This window comes from Haemaphysalis longicornis, unplaced genomic scaffold (assembly GCF_048455015.1).
Source record: "Haemaphysalis longicornis isolate Haplotype H1 unplaced genomic scaffold, Haemaphysalis longicornis Haplotype H1 scaffold_1, whole genome shotgun sequence".
In the NCBI taxonomy this organism is placed as follows: Eukaryota; Metazoa; Arthropoda; class Arachnida; order Ixodida; family Ixodidae; genus Haemaphysalis; species Haemaphysalis longicornis.
In genome coordinates, this window is record NW_027526203.1 from 117864754 (window position 1) to 117885398 (window position 20645).

General features: G+C 49.5%; 1 protein-coding gene across 1 annotated transcript; it reads right to left on the bottom strand.

Moving 5' to 3' along the window:
• Positions 1-11535: 11535 nt before the first annotated feature.
• LOC144147798 (uncharacterized) lies at positions 11536-12498 on the bottom strand. The gene has a single exon (XM_077679590.1). It carries the CDS (start codon positions 12418-12420, stop codon positions 11536-11538), a length of 885 nt encoding a protein of 294 aa, XP_077535716.1. The 5' UTR covers positions 12421-12498.
• Between the last annotated feature and the right edge of the window lie 8147 nt (positions 12499-20645).

A 20645-nucleotide genomic window follows, 5' to 3' on the forward strand; every position in this document is an offset into this window, starting at 1 on the left:
TCTTCAACAGACCATAATGTGTCCTACCAGGGCAACCATACCCTTGACATTTTACTAGCCTCTTGCCCTGCCAACATAAAAAAGTTATTTCTTTTGCAGTGCGCAGCCAGAAGTGGCGAAGACCGGAGATGCCGAGCGGAACGCGTTCCGCTCCCCGCTAGCAGACGACGCTCGCTTTCCTAGCGCAACTCGCAACCGCAGCGCCGCGGTGGCGAGAGTCGCGGCCGGCCGCCTTCTCTCCACGGCCGCGGCGGGGAGATACGGAACTGAAACTAAAGCGTGGCAAACTGTTCGCATGGCGACGCACTAAAACATACCCCTCGCGAGGGGCACGATCAAATGCAGAGCATTTCCGGGGGCGCACGACGTTAAGTAGTTTGCGTTACGTTAATGTTGTTGCATGCACTTGTGGCAACTGCTGACGAGAGAGCGCTCGTCAGCAGTAAAACTGGCAGCCTCGGCGCACGTTGAGTCCGAGAGAGGGGAGGGAGTGTCCTTGAAACGTGCCCGGGCGCGCTATCGAATGTTGATCGCGCCGATAGCGAAACGTCTGAGCCGGGCATGTCGAGGCGAGCGATGCGGGCAACTACGGACGCCAAGAACAGCTGACATCGTGAGTTAAAGAAATGCTCTGCATTTAAAACCGCTAATACCCCCCCCCCCCCGGTATTAGTTACAGCAACCTTATCCATGTCTGCATCGCCACACCACTGAAAAAGAAATCAATTTCACAGAAAGCAATCACAAACTGCCAGGGATGTAATTATCGTTCCAATGATGACGAACTAACCAATTTTTCTGGGCCACTTCAGAAACACCTACATACATCTCAGTGTCAACGCTAACTGGGAACTCTTTAAAGGGACACTGAAGTGATTTGTAAACAATGCGGGATTACGAGCGCAAATTGTAGTCCGGAGTCCCTAGGCCCTGTTTCGACCACTCTGAGCGCGTTTACGCGAATTTATTTAGTAGAAAAATCAATTCGAAAATGCTGTCCTCCTCTCTGCACTCTCGCCCATTTTCTGTGGCGTTTTCGTGTGACGTCAGCAGGAGAGGAGCTTGCAATTGGCTGCGCTACTGCACGGCTCGCCGACCTTCCGCGACCGAGTCAGTCGGCCCAACGTTTAGTCCGCCGGCCGCCGACGGGTCGTCGCAATTCGCTCGATCAGTTGAAACTAAGCCACAACACGTTTGTGAATGGAAGAATGTGCTTTTCTTTACTTGGTTAGTTTGTACACTGTATCTAGCTCCAAGTCAAGGTCGCTTCACACAAGCGCTGCACAAGCGCACATGCGACGCTTCGCTGACTGGTACGCCAGTAGGAAAATATAAGGCCTCTTGAAGGCGGGAGAAGAGCCAGCGAAGTCAATATAGGTACCAAGGAAATAAAATCAACTGATATTTTTACCGTACAGCGTAAAACTAGGGTGCGGGAAGCACTTTTTTGCGCTGGGCGAACAAGCACAGCGGTCAGCAGCACGACTACGCATCTGCGAACGCTTTTCCGTCTACGAAATGCAATTGCTAGACGCGAGCTATTGTGGAAACTCGGGCGACGCTTACTGCACGAGCGCAATACAACAAATATACACCTAAGCTGCTTGAAATGCCAAAACTAAATAAAAGTGTAAACAGGTTATAGATTATATGCCGTATATTTCCAATTTCACCAAAGCTCTCGCCCGTGGCCGAGTGGTCTGAAGCACTAGGTATGTCATCGTAAGTGTTTCGTCAGTCGCAAGTTCGAATCGCCGCGGGTACGAGCTTTTTTTTCCAAATTCACTTTTTCGTTTTTCGCCGATGTTTCCTATACTGAGTTTACCTTTTTTTGGGCCGCAACGTTCACTGCTCCACGAACTAGTTCACAGAACTCACGCAGGCTGGCACTGGCGCGCTAGCGAGTTCTCGTTGGCGTGCTGTTGCCATAAGCACCGACTGCTTGCGGGCAGTGGGCACAGGCAAGAATCAACAGACCCTTGGCCTGGTGCGAACACGCTTTTTACGATACAGGCATGAGTGAGGCAGGCTCCAAATATGGGGGAAAAGCGCATGCATTTGAACGTCTGCGGGGACGCGAAGGGCGTTCATGCACTGCGTAGGCCTCGGCTAGTGAATGCTACGATTTTCCAAGCCGTCCTGGGAGGCTTATCTTATGCATTGTACAGCCGACTACGTGGCAGAAGCGCGGTACTACGATTACTGAGATATTGAGAATGCCCATCCAACGACGCTATCGGATGTCAAACGTGTTGTTTTACAGAACCGAAACCGAAACCGAAACCTGTTTGATTGCTAACATTGGGCATCGTCCAATCACGGTGCCCCCTTCTCCCAACGTCACAGCTTAGTTGGTGCGGCCGCCGCAAACCGCGCATGGTAGTTTTTCTTCTTTCGCGCTTTGTAAAATAATTCCCGATTTGTCAACCGGTTAAACGATGAAAAGTGTGCTAATTTGAGCCAGTCTACGCAGTGCAAGCAAAAACGGGAGCTTGGCAAATTCACTTCAGTGTCCCTTTAAAGGGGCCATGAAGACAAAACACAAGTTTGGTTCATTCAAAAGATTGCCTCGTTAGAATCATACTGGCACCACGGTTAACGCAACTTCGCTCAAATAAGCTATATAATTAGGAAAAACGGGAATGGTCATGCGACCCACTAGCTCGTTTCCCGCAGCAGAACCTATGATGTCATACCAGCCAGCTCTGGGATTGGCGGAGGCCGGCAAAAGCCGACGCAAATTAGGCAGATCTTATAAGCTTACCGAACGAGCTATTTGCGCTTAACATTAGGGCGCATTCTTTTTAAAGCAGTAAGAATGGTGGGAAAAACAGTGCAAGTTACGAAAGCACACGTAAACATAGAAGTACCGATGCGTACAGCAGACCCGCACTATGCTTGGTTTAGCTGCACAGGACTGCTGGGCTTTGGTGCTGGGCTTCGATTGGCGCAAGCAACGGTGTCTTACGTGACCATATTTGTCGAGTGAGCACCATGTTTTACGAAACGATTATTTTCTCCCTGAACGAAAACAAGCTAGGTTTAAATACGGTCAAAAACAAACCAAAGGCAGAAAATGGCTTGCCGCGGTATGGTGACGCCATCTAGGTTCACTAACGGTAAACAAGGCTTTCCAATCGGCGGCAGAACGGGCGGTTCCTGTGATGTCATTGAAGACCACGAAAACACAAGATTTAGCGGTAAAATGGAAATTTTAACTTAAATTGATTAACTTCTCAGTAAACAAAAGCATCCGGACCGGCGCTGGGGGCATGATAAAATACGAAATGGTTTGAATAAAACAAACTTGTATTTTGTGTTCATGGCCCCTCTAAGTCCTAGATGCTCAACATTCAAAACAAATACATTCCTACTATCCTGATTAAATCTGTTTCTAACTGCCAATAGTTTAACAAACAACTAAAATTACCCTGCTACCGGGAAAGATGCCTTTAGAGAACGGTTCACCTGAGCCAATGTCTTACCGCATGGGGGCGCTACCGTTGATGCGCTAAAAAATACCTAAGTAATCTTAAAGCTTAAAGTTTTTCAAAAAACCCTTACAAATTCTGGCTCATGTTCTCCTCTACGCAGCGACATAATCAAATGGACCCCTTAAACTCTGACGGAGACCCAATCGACGCCGCGAAATGCGTTTCTGCTTTAAACGACCACTTTTCGTACCTATTTTCCGCTGCTAACGCCAATGATACCGTAACATTGGCCTATCATGCATCTGTAACGATGCCGGGACTATAAATCAGGCCAGCCGGAATATAAAAACTGATCAACGATCTTGAAATCTAATCCTTGGCAGGCTGCGACAACATCAATAATAACTTGCTAAAAAATACTGCAGTGTATCAATCTCAAATTAAATATTGCACTGAATATTTAGGCAATCATCACAAACAGGAGACGTCCCTGACTACTGGAAGAAAGCTCAGATTATACCGATTTTCGCAACAGGTAATCGGGCGATCCAACCAAACTACTGGCCTTATTTTCTTAACCAGAATCCCATCCAAATAACTTGAACATTTCATAGCGTCAAGTCAAATGACCCATCTAGAATCGCTCATTTTTTTCTATCACCAATGCGACTTCGGAAAACTATGGTCACGCGAAACTCAACTGGCAGAATTCACACACTATATACTACACTTCATGGACGAAAACATTCAAACAGACGCCGTGTATTTTAGATCTTTCTAAAGCATTCGACCGTGTCCCCCACATCCAATTAATCTGTTAGGTGTATAACCTTGGAATCCTTCTCTACATTATTGCCTGGCCTCTCTCTGATGTAACATCTGGAGTCCGCCAGGGAGCCCGTCTCTCCCCGCTCCCCTTTTTAGTTGACATAAGAGTCTTGCTGACTAACATATCAAGCAGGTTGAGACTTTTCCCCGATGATTGCGTTTCATACTATCCCATCCGTAATCCAGACGACAGCACTGCTCTTCAACATGACCTACAACTAACTTCAACTTGGTGTGATAAATCGCTCGTGGCGTTAAACCTAACAAAAATCTAAAGCAATGTCGTTCACCTACAAAATCAGCACAGCGAATTACGCCTACAGCACCGATTCACTTCCGATCAGCCCTACATATCATACAAATACCTCGTTGTGCATATGTCATCGTCACTATTATGCGCAACCCATATACAAACTATCTGTTCGAAAACCTCACTTCCACTAGGATACTTGCTCAGTAACCTGAAATCAGCCTCACCAGATATTGCAATGTTGTGGTATCAAACTTTTGTGCGACCGAAACTCAAGTGGGCTTGTTTAATTTGGCACCCCTGCAAACATATCCTACTAACGATTCAGCAAGAATACGTAACCACGACGCCCGTTTTACTTGCCCCAAGGACTCTAACGATATCAGCGTCACCGCAGTAAATTGAACCTGCTGTCACTTAAATCCCGGTGTATCGTTCCTCATCTGTGCCTCATCCCAGCGCTTTTCTGTTATCCGCAATCACAGCATGCCCCCTTGCAACCGTCGCACAGAACCCGCACAAACCAAGCCACCTTACAGCTCCATTCAACGGCCGCACTTCAAGCATGAACAATTCTTTTTTTTCTCAATCGAAGGGAACAACCTACCCGATAACATATTCGCGCACAGTAACCGCCAAACTTACCGATATAAATTAATAGTCACATGTCGCAATCTAACTAAATGCAATAGACGTGTGCCATTCTAGATTACTCTTTTGAACACTTTTTTGTCATTTTCCTTGCAATGTTTGCTTTCAGCGTTCTTTTTCCTCTTTCTTTATGCTTCTTGAGTTCTGTTGAGTTGTCGATTATATCTTGTACCTTGTAGATCATTCCTGATGTGATTCCTTCGGGCCTTCCAGGTGGAATAAATGAAATTAAATGTCGAGAAAGAAATATTCTAAACTTACAAGGGCAGCAACAAGGCGTGTTGCTAACAATCAACGCTGCAGTGCTGTCGGCGCACCATTATCTATGAGGGCCACTCCGTAGGGACACGGGATCGTTATTCTCACACTATGCGAGAATTTTCTCCACACGGCGCGCAACAGCAGGAAAGAAATACAATTTACTGTCCAAGCAGTACAAAATCGACCAGGAAGCCCGCCAATGGAGGCTGCGTAAATGCCCACGAGGGGAGGAAACCCGGCCACGGCTATTTCTTTCCGTCCTGTCATCATCAATGGATCCCGTTCAAAATGTAAGTCCCAGCCGAACAGTTGTTTGACCGCTAACAAGGCAGTCCCGCTGAGCGCGGTCGCATTTGTAATCTATGGGCAGCGAAATCACTTCCTGAGCCCGCAACAGGCCGTGCACATACCGCATGCGCTTCCATTTAAGCGTCCACGTACTTGAGATAGCCCACATTGCCGCATTCTTTATTGTCACGCTTTAAATGCCTCGCTAGTTAGTTCGTGTACAGACGAGGGAAGTTTTATCACCTGCCGCACGCTGGGGCAGCTTTACGGTCACCGGTTACCTCTATTTACATCGCATCGTCGCAAGAACAAAAGGGAGATATATATGTAAGCCGCGTCCTCGCGTCACTCCGTCTACACAGAAGTGCATCGAAGATATTTGGAACCTGTTTCGCAACTCCTGCTTTTCCTTCCAGCACGCGCGTATTATTGTCAGCAATATATTTTCTTTTTACGTGAGATTCTGGTATTGACAAACCTCCCGGAGTATGAAGATATTTGGCCCTTAACAGAGGTCGCGGATTATCTGAAAATGACTATACCGGTATATATTAAGGGATTTTTGAAAAGTTATAGAACTTGTGACGGACATACCGATGTTGTCGATTGTCAAATTATTACTGCCCAAAATGGCCCTCGCACAACGCACGATCTCAAAACGACGCACGCACACAACAAAGGGGGCTTAGAAGCGCCGGAATGCGGTACATTGGTGGTATACACACCCAGGGAACCCCCCTGTTCAAGCGGTCGTTCACTCAAGCTGACAAATTGCGTCGGCGAGCAGCTCCGCACCCACGGCGCGCCCATGCGTGAAACGGTAACCTTCACTGCGGCTCGAATGTACGCCACTTCATCATCGGCTGCGCCACGCGTAAGCCACGGGCGCCGCCGCGCTGTAGGCACACTGTGCTGTGGCATCTCCCGTGTACACTTTGTTGCAAATATTTCCGCGTGTCCAGCTCCACGGGATGCCCGGTTCATTTTCGTCGTTTTTCTTTACGCAGCTATCGGAGTTTCGGCGAGGTGTTAATGAGCCGCCCACTCGACAGACACACACGGCCGACACGTGAGACGTGCCTTAAATAGGAACAGACATCCGCGTGGGGCGCTGAGTCCCGCTGACAGAAACGTCTGATTCGTGCAAGGCCGCTCTGCGGGTCGCTTCTATGTTTGGTTAATGATGCCACTGTGGCAGCATTGCAATCGCCCTTGTTTGATGTGTTCGCGGTTCAGAGTGCTCTGAGTGTGCGCCGCACACGTGCACATGACGTGGCTCCAGAGTTTTTTGTGCTTCCCGTTGTATTTTGCGTCTTGTGGCCTCTGAAGTAAGCGTGCGTTCCTGAGGTGGCGCCGTGCAGCTGCGCCAGGTAGGGTGCTTTGATGCTAGCGCCGCCGTACGGCGAAGACGCGCGTGATTCGAGGCACCCTGGCGCCAGGTACGAAGGAAGTAGAGAGAAACGGAGCCGGAAAACGAAATCGCGTCATGTAGTTCCTATAGTGGCTTTATGAAGAGATACAATCTCGTTATAGCGAACAGCTTTAAGTCTTAGTTCGTCTTTGCGCATCGTACTCACATCATACGTGTACATGCGTACACGCTGCACACACGTGGCGGCGTGGGAGGCTTGGGCGTGTTCGGAAGTAGGAGTGGAACATGCCATGGCCACGTGAGAATGAGTGATCTACGGCGAAATATGGTACCCTGATTTTTTGTTATTTTAGTTTTCGCCATTTAGATGATGGCCATTCTTGTCATGGCCTCAGAAACCCGGTTTCAGCGTCAGTTGCCCTTCCAACGTCATTATAAGAACGGACCGATTTCATCAGCATAAATATACAGAGGTACTTCCCGGTCTTGTTTCTAATGTAGACATCATCCACACCGGTATCAAGCTGTAGAGACCCTAAAGGTCAGCCGTGCTAATGCCTTTTTAAAGGGGCCTTGCAGACGAAACGCAAGTTTGGTTCATTCGAAAGGTTGCCTCGTTAAAGGCATACTGACCCCACTTTTAACGTAAACTTCGCTCAAATAAGCTATTTAATAAGGAAAAAAATGGAATGACCGTGCGACCAACCGGCTCATTTTCCACAATAAACCTATGAAATCATATGCCCAGCTGTGCGATTGGTTTATTGTAACTTGTATTTGAACCTCGCGATGAACTGTCACGTGGTTAGAATGAGCCACGCAAGGAAGAGGATGATGACGAAGAAATGTACGTGCAGGACGCATGGCGTGCAGTGCTTTCTACTTTGTCTTTGGAAAAGAACACGACGCTTGTTTAAATGGATGCCGGGTTTTGCGCCTATTTTCTTCGGCTCCAGTAAAAGCCGAGGCGCGGTTTTCCCACATCGATTTTTGGTGCCAAAACCCGGAAATCGAACCAGCTGCACGATGCTTTTATTCCCGGCGTGGGTGAGCTGCACTTCGAGCTGGACTGGCATGGAACGAGCGAAGCACAAGCGAGCCTCACGACGAGCCATGAACACGAGGATCATCAATGAAGTTGTAGGGCGCTATGTCGGGCGAGAGGAAGGAGCCTCAGGCAGGACGACCGTTCGTCGCAAGGCAAACCAGATTCTATTTTGTCAGCACCAGTGCGACCCCCGTGTCCTCGTGCGCTCGCGCGGCCACGCAGCCTGTGTCCATGTCCATCGGGCTGCTGCGCGAGGAGCGGCGCTCGATCCAGCGATGTCGCTGGAGCTGCCGCTACAGGGCTCCCCCCCAAGAGAGGAGCGGGAGTGACAAGCGAAAAAGTCATGCATGTTTCCAGTGGACACGCCGAGGTCGTCTTGTTAAAGGGGGCAGAGCAGGTTCCAACGAAGTGACTTCGGGCGGCTCGAAGTACGCGGGCTTCAGGCGTTCGATTGCCACGGTGTCTGGAGAGCCGTTGATGTCCAGTACGAAAGTAGTCGAGTGACGTTGCACGACTGGATAGGGGCCGATGTAATGTGGGCGCAGTGGTCCTCGGACGGGTCCGTAGCGCACGAACACATGCGTGGCAGTTTTGAGGTCAGGGTGCGTGTAAGTCGTCGAGTTCTTTGCAAGGCGTGTGGGCTGAGGCCGAAGGTGTCGAAAAACCTCTCGTAGGTTATCAATGTATTCACTTGCAGGGACAGGTTGCGGAGACTCGTCGAACAAATCCGCTGGCAAACGCAGAGGTGTACCGTAGACGAGCTCAGCAGACGTGCACGAGAGGTCCACTTTGTACGCGCTCCGGATTCCGAGAAGCGTCAGTGGTAGCCGTTGGACCCACTCGGTGGGGCAGCCGTGTGCAGTGAGTGAAGCCTTGAGGTGTCGATGAAATCGCTCCACAAGGCCGTTCGACTGCGGGTGGTACGCAGCTGTTCGCAGACGAGTCGTTCCGAGAAGACGCAGTAGTTCGGTGAACAGGGATGACTCGAACTGCCGGCCGCGATCGGTTACAACGGTGGAAGGGCATCCGTAGCGCGACACCCAGGTAGACACAAAGGTTGAAGCTACTGTGGAGGCCGTGATATCGGGAAGAGGGCAGGCTTCGGGCCAACGTGTGAACCGGTCAACACAGGTTAGAATGTACCGGTAACCTTGGCAAGGGGGTAGGGGGCCAACGATGTCAATGTGAACGACAGAAAAACGTTCATCGGGCCTGAGGAATGGCTTGGCAGGGGGAACGGAATGGCGTTGGACTTTTGAACGTTGGCACGGCGTGCAGGCTCGTACCTAGTCTCGAATGTCAGCGTTCATACGGGGCCAAACGTAGCGGGACGCAATGAGCTTTTGAGATGCCCGAATGCCAGGGTGGGCCATGTTGTGTATGGCGTCGAACATGCGGCGACGATGTGAGGCAGGTAGGAAGGGTCGAGGAACACCTGTGGACGTGTCGCAGACGATGGTCACACCACGAAACGGTACATCTTCAAGGTTGAGTGCGGTAGGTGCTCCACGTAGACGGGATAGCTCGTTGTCGTTGGCTTGCGTCGTAGCCAGTTCTTGTACGTCAAGCGGGTCGGTAACTGCTTCCAGCGCTCCTGGTGAAATAGCATTTACATCGTCCATGCGACTCAGTGTGTCTGCAGGGGAATTGGCCACACCACTGACGTGCTGGATGTCGGACGTGAACTCCGAGAGGTATGCTAGTTGACGCACCTCTCGTGGAGTGTAGAGGGTGTCAGGGCGGTTCAAGGCGAACGTGAGCGGCTTGTGATCAGTGAAGATCGTGAACGTGCGTCCTTCGAGGTGATGTTTGAAGTGACGAACAGCGAGGTACATGGCTAGCAGTTCGCGGCCGAAAACGCTATATCGTGTCTGAGCCGGAGTCATGCGCTTGGAGAAAAACGCTAGCGGTTCCCATGCACCTTTAACTTGCTGCTGAAGGACAGCTCCGACGGCAGAACTTGACGCGTCGGTCATGAGTGCCAACGGAAAGTTCGGATTTGGATGAGCCAGCAGTGCAGCGTCGGCGAGAGCGCGTTTGATGGCCGTAAATGCCCTTTCAGCAGCATCGTCCCAATCAAGTGAAGTGGATGACCGTTTGGTGGAAAGCAGCCTGTCGAGAGGTTCGAGCAGCGTGGCACAGTTCCTAATGAAGCGGCGGTAGAAATTTACCAGCCCTAGGAACTGGCGGAGCTTTGTCACTGACGCTGGCTTGGGAAAGTCGATGATTGCGTGAACCTTGGCGGGGAGTGGACATATGCCAGTGGCGTCCAAACGATGACCAAGGAAATCGAGGGCAGTGGCACCAAACTCGCTCTTCGAGACGTTGATGACGATGCCGTGAACAGCGAGGCGCTCGAAGAGAAGGCGAAGATGCTTCAGATGCTCTTCCAGGGATGTGCTGGCCACCAGAATGTCGTCAACGTAGGCGTAGACGAACGGTAGCCCTCGTGTGACGGCATCAATGAAACGCTGGAATGTTTGTGCAGCGTTGCGGAGTCCAAATGGCATGCGCAGAAATTCGAACAGGCCGAATGGGGTTGTGATGGCAGTTTTGGGGATGTCTTCTTCTGCCACGGGAATCTGGTGGTAAGCACGAACCAAGTCTATCTTAGAGAATATCGTGGCCCCGTGGAGAGTGGCGGTGAAGTCTTGGAGGTTGGGTAACGGATAGCGGTCAGGAACGGTCTTGGTGTTCAAGGACCGGTAATCTCCGCAGGGGCGCCAGTCACCAGTTTTCTTGGGCACCATGTGCAGTGGTGATGCATGGTTACTGGATGATGGACGGATGATGCCCAGTTCCATCATGTGCTCGAATTCCGCTCGGGCGACTTTGAACTTGTCAGGCGCAAGCCGCCGTGGTCGAAAGAAAACGGGAGGGCCAGTGGTGATGATGTGATGACGGACGTCATGACGAACAGGCTGAGTCCAGTCAGGTGGTGCTGTCACGGTTGGGAAGTCCCGCAGCAAGGTGGCGAACGGTTCATCGGCAACTGTAGCACAGGATGGTGCTAGATTAGCGGCTGCCTCCGCTGACACACCTTGCACTGAGAGGAGTGTGGTAGCATCAAGTAGACGCTGCCGCTTTAGGTCGACGAGAAGGCCATGTTTTGCGAGGAAGTCGGCACCGAGGATGGCGGTGCGAACGTCGGCGACGAGAAAAACCCACCGGAAAACTCGGCGGAGCCCCAGGTTTAGAGTGAGTGAGCGTTGCTTGTAGACGGGTATGCGCGTGCCGTTCACTGCTTGTAAATGCGAGGTGGCACGAGCAGCACGATCCGAGCGTGTAGCGGGCAAAACGCTAACCTGGGCACCGGTATCCACGAGAAACATCTGTCCGGTGGTGCGGTCGGTGACGTGAAAGAGGCGACATTCCTGTGTTGAGCCGAGATCGCTTGTCGCCGTTAGCGGTCGGCCAGGCCGTTTCCCGTCCACGCGCAGGGCAGACGGCAGTGGCGGGCATCAGCGCCGAAACGCCGGTGGTAGTAGCAAATGCCCGGGTTAGGCGATTCACTGCGTGGGCGCTCTGGGCGCCGTCTCTGCGACGACGAGCGACGGCGTTGACGGGAACGTTGCGGCGAGACATCGCTGCGTGTTGCGGCAACGATGATCTTCTCTAGACGATCACAAAGGCTGTCGAGTCTAGATGAAGCGGCGGACTCACTGGACGCTGAAGCGGGGTTCCTGGGGCAGGGAGGAGACGGAGGCTTAGCCGATGCAACCGCGGCCACTTGAGAAAAGGGGGTGGCGACCTCCATGACTTTGTCTGCCAGCGCGGCGAGTGCCTGCAGGTCCATGGCTGCGGCAGTGGCGAGGACCATTTGGACGTTGGAAGGTAGGCGCTGAAGGAAGAGCTCACGCAGCAGTGTGTCATCCATGGCGTGAGAATGCGTGCCAAGGAGTTGCTTCATGTGCCGTAGCAGTTGGCTTGGCCTGCGGTCGCCGAGCTCCTCGGAGGAGAGAAGCTGCTGGATGCGCGTGCGTTCCGAAGCAGCTGTGCGCTCCAGGAGTGCAGCCTTGAGCTGGTCGTAAGGCGCTGCGGGGCGGGTGTGGTTGAACGAAGTGAGGATGTCGGAGATCTCCTCTGCGGCTGTCGGCGGAAGGGCTCCGACGACGTGGAGAAATTTGGTTTCTTGAGAGGTGATCCGAGCTAGCTGGAATTGCGCCTCTGCTTGCAGAAACCAGGTCGTCGGGTGGCGCTCCCAGAATTGCGGAAGCCGAACGGTCAAGGCTGAGACTGCTTCGCCGGCTTCTCGTGAACGGGTTGAGTCCTGGTTGTCGAGGGACATGGCTCTACATTAACCTCGGTGGCGTGTTCGGTAGGGTCACCAATTGTAGGGCGCTATGTCGGGCGAGAGGAAGGAGCCTCAGGCAGGACGACCGTTCGTCGCAAGGCAAACCAGATTCTATTTTGTCAGCACCAGTGCGACCCCCGTGTCCTCGTGCGCTCGCGCGGCCACGCAGCCTGTGTCCATGTCCATCGGGCTGCTGCGCGAGGAGCGGCGCTCGATCCAGCGATGTCGCTGGAGCTGCCGCTACAAAGTCCACCAGGTGCTCCAGTCTAATCAGTTCGAGCTTTCGGAACTTCGAATCCTGCACGGCCGCCTGCGTGCCAGCAACTTGGAACTTCTAGCCCTGAACAACGAAGTTGAAACACACCTGACCGACGACCTAGCGGCGGACGACTACGACGTGGTCATGCAGTACAACGACTCCGCGAACAGCACGTTGGCGTTGCTCGAGCACCACATTGACGTACTGCAGAGCGCTGCAACGCCTCCGTCTCCGGTTCCACCATCCAGCCGCGTCCGTTGCGTCTTCCGAGACAGCACCCAGCGACACCAACTTCCTCCACGTGAGTTCGAAGCGAGCCTTCCGAAGTTGGACCTTCTTCGGTTTGACGACGCAGTGACCAAATGCCAGCCCTTTTGGGACATGTTTCGGCATTCAGCGCACGAGAACATGAAACTGTTCAACACTGATCGCTTCCACTACTTGGTCTCCCTTCTGGACGGATCTGCTGCGCAAGCCGTTGCTGGAATTCTGGTGACAGACTCCTGCTTTAATGATGCGCTCGAAATTCTCAAGCGACGTTTTGGGAACGTTAAAGTACAGATACCTGGAGAATTTGCGAATGCCTAAACCTGTAAGCTCAGCTAGCAACGTGCCTACTTTGCGCAAGCTTTTGGACACGGCGGAATCGAACAGGAGGGTACTGCATAGACTGGGAATCACGGAGTCTTCGTACGCAGCTATGCTAAACGAGATGCTGCTCAAAGCGGTCCCAGCCGACATAGTAATAGAGTAGTACAAAAAAGAAAGCATGGACAATGCGACAGGAACCAGCCCGGTTCGCCTGATGAACTCGACCAGCTACTCAAGTTTCTACGAAGCGAGGTCGAGTGCTGAGAAAAAGACTTCTCCAATCAACAATTGGTCGAATACATCAGAGAGCAATGTTCCAGTCTACAACCGATCTCCCGAGAAGCAGACTCCGACTCCTGCCGCGTGGGCTCTTCAGAACAGGACGCACTCTTCCTTCCGTCCTGTTTTTTTTTTTTTTGCTCCGCCACCAAGCACAAGACGGAGGACTGCACGAGCGACACGACCTTGGCAGAGAAGCGTGAACAGCTGGCGTCCAACGGTCGGTGCTTCAGGTGCACGGCAAAAGGTCATCTAGCCCGTGACTGCAGACGAAGAGTCCAATGTCAGGCATGCAAACGACGACCCGCTTCATCTATGTGCGACGGTCGTAATATGGACATACCATCCTCGACTAATGGTCAGCAGCTGAATGTTACAATGCGAGTCGCCGCACAGAATGCTTCAGCTCCTGGACTCATCAATGACGTGCTACTACAGACGTTTCGAGCATGGATAATGGCGTCCGAGTGTTGTTGCTAGGTGCGCGGAGTGATCGGCAATGGGAGCCAGCGAACCTTCGTCAAGGAGAGTGTTGCTTCTAAGCCGAAGCTCGCTACTGTCGCCGAGACGGAACACTCCATCAGTGCCTTTGGAACAGTGAGCGGACTGAAACTACGTTGCAGAATAGTGAAGTTTACGCTCCGCAGACAGCACGACAGCCTTACGGCGGATATCGAAGGCATAGTCGTGCCTTTCAACGCGAAGAGATGGCTGAACCACCTAGTGATATCGCGTTTCTCCAAGCTATGGCTGCCGAAGGAAAACATCCGGCGGACGAAGTCGTTTGTCCCAGCATTAATCATGAGCCAGGCGGAGATGTTCTCATTGGCTCAGATCAACTCTGTAAGTTGAAGCCGAGTACGAGAGAAACTAAGAGGGACGAAGACAACCATGCATTGATCGCCACTAGCACAAAAATGGGCTGGACGCTGCAAGGCCCTTTACCTAGCGGTGGAGGTACACGCAACAAAGAGAGCAGCCAAGTGTGCGTTCTTAGAATGAATTCCCTCTTTAACGGGGAGATTTTTCGGCGACTTCAAATAGTTTGGAACCTCCAAGACCCAAGTCCGTAGGCGCATTCCTCCGAAAAGACCAATCCGGACGACCTGGTCAGCAAAGGCCTATCTGCACAGAGCCTGCTTACGAATAACCTGGGGCGACATGAGCCTGAATGGAGAGCTGGTGCCGAAGAAGCGTCGCCGCAAGGCAACGGTATTTCCGGAGAGTCGTCGGATGTTCTACGTGACTTTTCCCAGGTGAGCAGCACTCATGACCTGCAAGCTTTTTTGAGAAATCATGGGATCCTGAGAATCAATACACGTTCTGCGAACGTGGTGGCTTCAAAAGAGGCAGTGTACCCGATCCTGCAACCCCCCAATCATCATTGCCGCAACTTCACCACCGACAACATGCACCGGACCATGCCCATAGTGATGTCAATGACACAGTTTTCGGTTATTAGGGGCCGAAAAAAGCGTGAATAGTTTTCGGTTATTACGGGCAGACAATGTGTGGGAAGTGTCATGTCTAAGTCAAACTGTGTGCCGGTGCAGCTGTTGTGCCCGTTGGAGTCGGGGGAGGGAACTGGGAACTTTGCCGGGCGCGTAGGATATTGTAAACTGTAGATAACCACGGTGCACTTATGGATGGATAATCATGTTAGGGCATGCAAAGTCGTTTACCACGAGGTAGAGAAGGGACGAGGCCAGTAGAGCTGTTGTGCACGTTGAGTTGGGCGAGTGAACTTTACCCGGCGCGGAGGATGTTGTAAATTGTATTTGAACCTCGCGCTGAACTATCACGTGGTTAGAATAAGCCGCGCAAGGAAGAAGATGATGACGAAGAAATTTACGTTCAGCACGCAGGACGTGCAGTGCTTTCCACTTTTTCTTTGGAAAAGAACACGACGCTCGTTAAAATGGACTGGGTTTTGCGCCAATTTTCTTCAGCGCCACTAAAAGCCGAGGTGCGGTTTTCCCACATGGCTTAGGCCGGCAAAAGCAAACACAACTTAGGCAGGGCGTATAAGCTTCCCGTACGAGGTATTTGCGCTTAAATGTAGGGCACATTCTTTTTATAGCAGTAATAATTGTGGGGTGAAAATTGAAGTTACGAACGAACACGCAAACACTGAAGCAGTTAGCGTGGCACTTTTCCGGCGGACACTGGAACTTATCGGACGCATTGGACTTATCTGACACAACACAGACCAACCGACATAGCGGCAGGGTTACTTACATGACCGATTTTTTCGAGTCATAACCTATGTTTTAGGAAACGATTAGTATGAATGCTTATAAAAATACCGCAGAAGTCCGGCCAAAAGCAAAGTGCCACCATTGGCACTTCACAGCACTATTGCAGCGCCATGTATGAAAGTTGGAGATAAACAAGATAACCAAAGGGCCATCTATGTAATGGTATCAGCACTGGTTAGCAGGCTGTCTTTAGTTTAAGTTCATTTTCTGGATACGTCATTGTCGTAGTCACGAAGACACACGTTTAGCGAGAAAATTGAAATTTTTGCTTAAAATGGCAGGGACGTCACTTCAGCCTGTCCGTAATTGCCACGCTCTCCTCAACTTCACTTTCAAGATCTCCGATTTTTGATGGGCGTTTGCGCCACGGATACGCGTATTGTAGCAGTCATATTTTGTATGTTGCAGTATTTTTAGGCAGACTATACGTAAATAACGTTTTCAGGATGTTGACATTATAAATGCCGTTGGCCATTAAGGCATATGAAGGATAAAGGTGAATTACAGAGTTTGCTAGCGAGGGTGACATAATATTTATCAGCGTGAAGTACATTCCCAATATTGCTTGTTTTCACTGGCGAGACGCACATACAGACAACCGTGTGAGTGCGCCGTTACTCGTTACGTTGGGCTCCGAGGGATGGCGGTACTTATCCTTGCTAAGCACATGTCTATGTTTCATGTTAACCCGTTTACCAACTCTACCTCACCGAACACAAACTATTGCCTCGAGTCCAATGTGAGTGCGATTAATAACACCTCTGTTGACACCACCGTTGAGAATCGGGTTGAAACTGAGCAGACGACACACGTCGGCGTTTTTTTTTCTTCGGCGTGCGGGCGCAGTGGCCCAAGCTGCGCCATGTCCATGGCGCATCGGCCATTTCTGTGGCCCTTTCCAGTGTTGCCAAGCGAAGAAATTTACAGCTAAACTTTTCAACGAATAGCACCTATACAATGGTTCAAGCAAAAAAAACCTACAGTGGAAAATATCACCGCGAATTGCATGAAACGCCGAACTGAAATTTATCAAAAGATACGTAGTAAACCAGTGTGCGCACGCGCACGCGCATATCTTGCGTTGCCTGTTTCCTTTTGTTTTTGTTATTTTTTCGTGCGCCAGCACAAAGGCCTTCCGACGGTTTTGGGCACTCTAATAAACACTCATTGATTGATTGATTGATTGATTGATTGATTGATTGATTGATTGATTGATTGATTGATTGATTGATTGATTGATTGATTGATTGATTGATTGATTGATTAATATTATTAACATAGCACCCTAGCCCGAAATGTAGAGATGATCCTGGTGTCGATTCCGCCAGCTTGCTTGTAATGGACCAATTACACAGCCGATGGGCCGAGGCTTACTTACTATTTGTGTACAAACTGGTCCACATCATCATTGATTGTATAGTTGTTGGATGCCATCAATTTCACCACGTCGTCCAGACAATTTTATGTCCGCGCTCATGCCCCAAACACTAGTCCCGTGGTGCGTGTTCAGCATGTATACAACACGCTCACAGAAAGGTTGGACGCATTTAATCAGCCCTTTACAGCTTTTGTAAGGAACTACAGAGCTTGACAAATCATGAGTAGTTTGCTTGGCCTAGTACGTAACTTCTATTAACGCAATTTATGCTGGCGGGGTTAGGTTTCTCAATGTATGTAAGCTAATTGTTTCCATAATTCTCTTTGTGTGATTTGCTCGTCTGATCGTTAAGGTCTGTACTCTTGTCATTGTTTTTTAAATATTTTAGTGTCAAAATTGTTTCTCTGCCTCCTGTGGGTTCTCGAAAAGATGACAAATCGCAAAAACATCGGTTGTTGTTTCTCGGTAGTACTTTATTGCAATGTAACTCGTGGTTATTACCTTGACAGCTGAGCTGCCGTGCTTTTACAAAACTAGTTTTCGTATACGTGCTCTCGCTTTTCGCTCCGCCTGTGTTTTATTTATTTGATTTGCACCATTTCAATTTGTGTATGGTGGTCGTACGTTTGTTTCTTGTAATATGTTCCTGTTACTTTGTATTTATATCAGTACACGTGCGCAAGCACTACGGCCATTTACTGTTCCTGGGCAGGTAAAAACGTGATTGATTGATTGATTGATTGATTTGTTAATTGATAGATAGATAGATAGACTGATTGATTGATATTAATTGATTGATTGATTGATTGATTGACTGACTGACTGACTGACTGACTGATTGATTGATTGATTGATTGATTGATTGATTGATTGATTGATTGATTGATTGATTGATTGATTGATTGATTGATTGATTGATTGATTGATTAATTGTGTTTTACCAGCTTCGAGCAGGTTGAGGTTCAGCGCAGTTATGACATCCTTCTAAAGCCTGAAAAGTTTCACCCCATTATTCATTTCAATCTCTAACGTATCCATCGCGCCCCCAGTCCTTCAATCATCACACCAGGTAGCTGTGGTTACAACTTTGCTGCTGGCTTATTTCAATTCCTCAGTGAGTCTGATTCGTCGCCACTGCCCAACCTCAATGACGCTGCCGAGCAGACAGACTTTTTAACCGAAGTTCTCTATGATGGCTTATACAGATTTGCACCTCTAAAAAAGACAAAAGAAAATTCATTATCCGCACTGGCTTTAAGCTGAACTCAGAAAGGCCCCTGGAAGTAAGAATTGAACACATAAAGTAGCAAAAAAAACTTACCAAGAGAGGTGGCACAGTGAGTTTCGGCAACTCAGGAATTGTTGTAAATATATACTTAAGCGCGATAGGTCCAGTTACATTATCGCGGTGGAAGCAGATGCACCACGCAATGCTAGAGCTTTCTGGGGTCAAGTGTGTACACAAACCTCCAAAAATTCAAAAGGATATATCAACCTCCCGGAATGGAGGGGTGGGAGCATTCTCCGTATTGGTGCTCACGCAACCAACTCCTTATAAATAAATAAAAAACTAATGTAATGGCATACCCTAGAAAAACTGACAGCATGTTGTTCTTAACATTAACGGCGAAACACTACCACGTGTCGTGGATGTTAATGATCTCTGTGTTAATTTTGACAGTAGGTTGAGCTTCTCCCTGCACACACGGAAGATTATTCGACGGGCCCTCCGATCCCTTGGCGTTGTATATCACCAATCAAAGGGGTTCAACAAGCCGGGCTCTCTTTTCAAGCTGTACACGACTATTTACCGTCCGAAGCTCGAGTATCCTTCTGTGGTATGTAACAGCACATGCAAAACAAACTGTATGCTTATTGCGTCCAGAAAAAGTTTCTTTCTATCTCGAACTATGGCTTTGATAGTCATAACAATTTTGGGTAATAATTTGTGCCAATGCTAGAGTGCTTAACCACCAGACGTATTAGGGGGGCTATTCTTTTCCTGTTGAAAATCATTCACGGCACAGGGTCTTGTGGTGAGGTGTGGTGACGCAAAAATCGACCAGAAGACACGACACATTTTTAAATCCCACATGTTTGCGTGGCTTGTGGCCTATGTTTCGCCTCCAGTGTACATAGAGTCCGTACTCCGAACATTCAGAAACATGTATTAATTCACCGACACAGTTCTGCAAACACGTCTGTGAGCTTGTTATGTATGTGACCTTTATCCCCTGTTCACGCGCGGTCACTTGAGCATGAAATGCTTACAAAACAATCCTTTCGGGCATTTTTTTCAATTGCCTTTATTCAATGTCTGATGTTCCGTACATGTATATACATTATATACTACTTTTCTTACATATAAGCTATCTTGATTCACTCCGTTTTCGCGCATCTAAACATTGTTATTATTTAAGTATATTTTTTCAAACTATCTGTATATAACGACCCTTGGTGTGCTGACACATGCCTTACTGCAATGCGCTGTACCTGTCTTAGTGTGTATGTGTGGGCTTGTGTTTGTTTCTTGTCGGTGCATGTATATTTAGCTGTACAACAGCGTGTAATTTTTTGTGTGTGTCTCAGCAGCGCTTTCCCTTACTGGCATTACTTGTTGCCTGTTTTGTTTTTGTTCATGCGCCAGCACAAAGGCCCTGCGGCTGTTCCTGGCCACATAAATAAACGATTAATTGATTGATTCATTGATTGATTGATTGATTATTAATATTAAATTTATTATTATTACTCTTATAGTGATGAAGCAACTCATTCCTGAGCCCTCTGCACCGCGTCCCCTGGAAGTTGGTGTCTGGGAGGGAACTGGACTGGTGGTTGCCAACCACCGCAGGCCCCCAAAAAGCAGTGTTTTTCACACAGCTGGTTCCCTCTACAACTTCAGCGCAACTTTTCGCGCACCTTTCCCTCGTGGGGCCGTCGAAAATATGTGCAAACGTCTGAAGACGAGACATGAGCCTTATGCCTCTTTCTACGTCCCCGTGAACGAAGGGTGTTTTGAGGTGCTCAAAGGCCCTGCGCTATGGCCTCAGCATTGTCTCTTCAAGCCATTCCTTGAAGATTTGCATGAGAAAATGATTCATGCTTAGCAGCCTGGTCTTGATGTTGATGGCAAGCAATTTTATCTTCGATTGCTTTTATCATAATGTCCGTGGACATCGCGCTAAGTATGCGGAATATTTCTCGAATGTCGTTTTTTCTTGCTGACCTGTTATTATTCTGACCGAAACTTCGTTGTGCCCGGACATAAGTTATAATATCTTGTTCCCTCCGCATTACCAAGATTTCCCGCATGACCGTGACCCTCTGCGCTGTAAACAACGGGGCAGTCGTGTGCTTGTTGCCGTACATGACTCAATGGCATTAAGTCTAAACGCCGCCTCGACCTTGAATTAGAGAATGAGTGTATTTGGTTATAGGTGTTTTGTGCTCGGGG

Excerpts from the sequence above, each read along its gene's own strand:
- LOC144147798 (XM_077679590.1), bottom strand. The coding sequence starts at position 12,420 with ATGTCCCTCGACAACCAGGACTCAACCCGTTCACGAGAAGCCGGCGAA.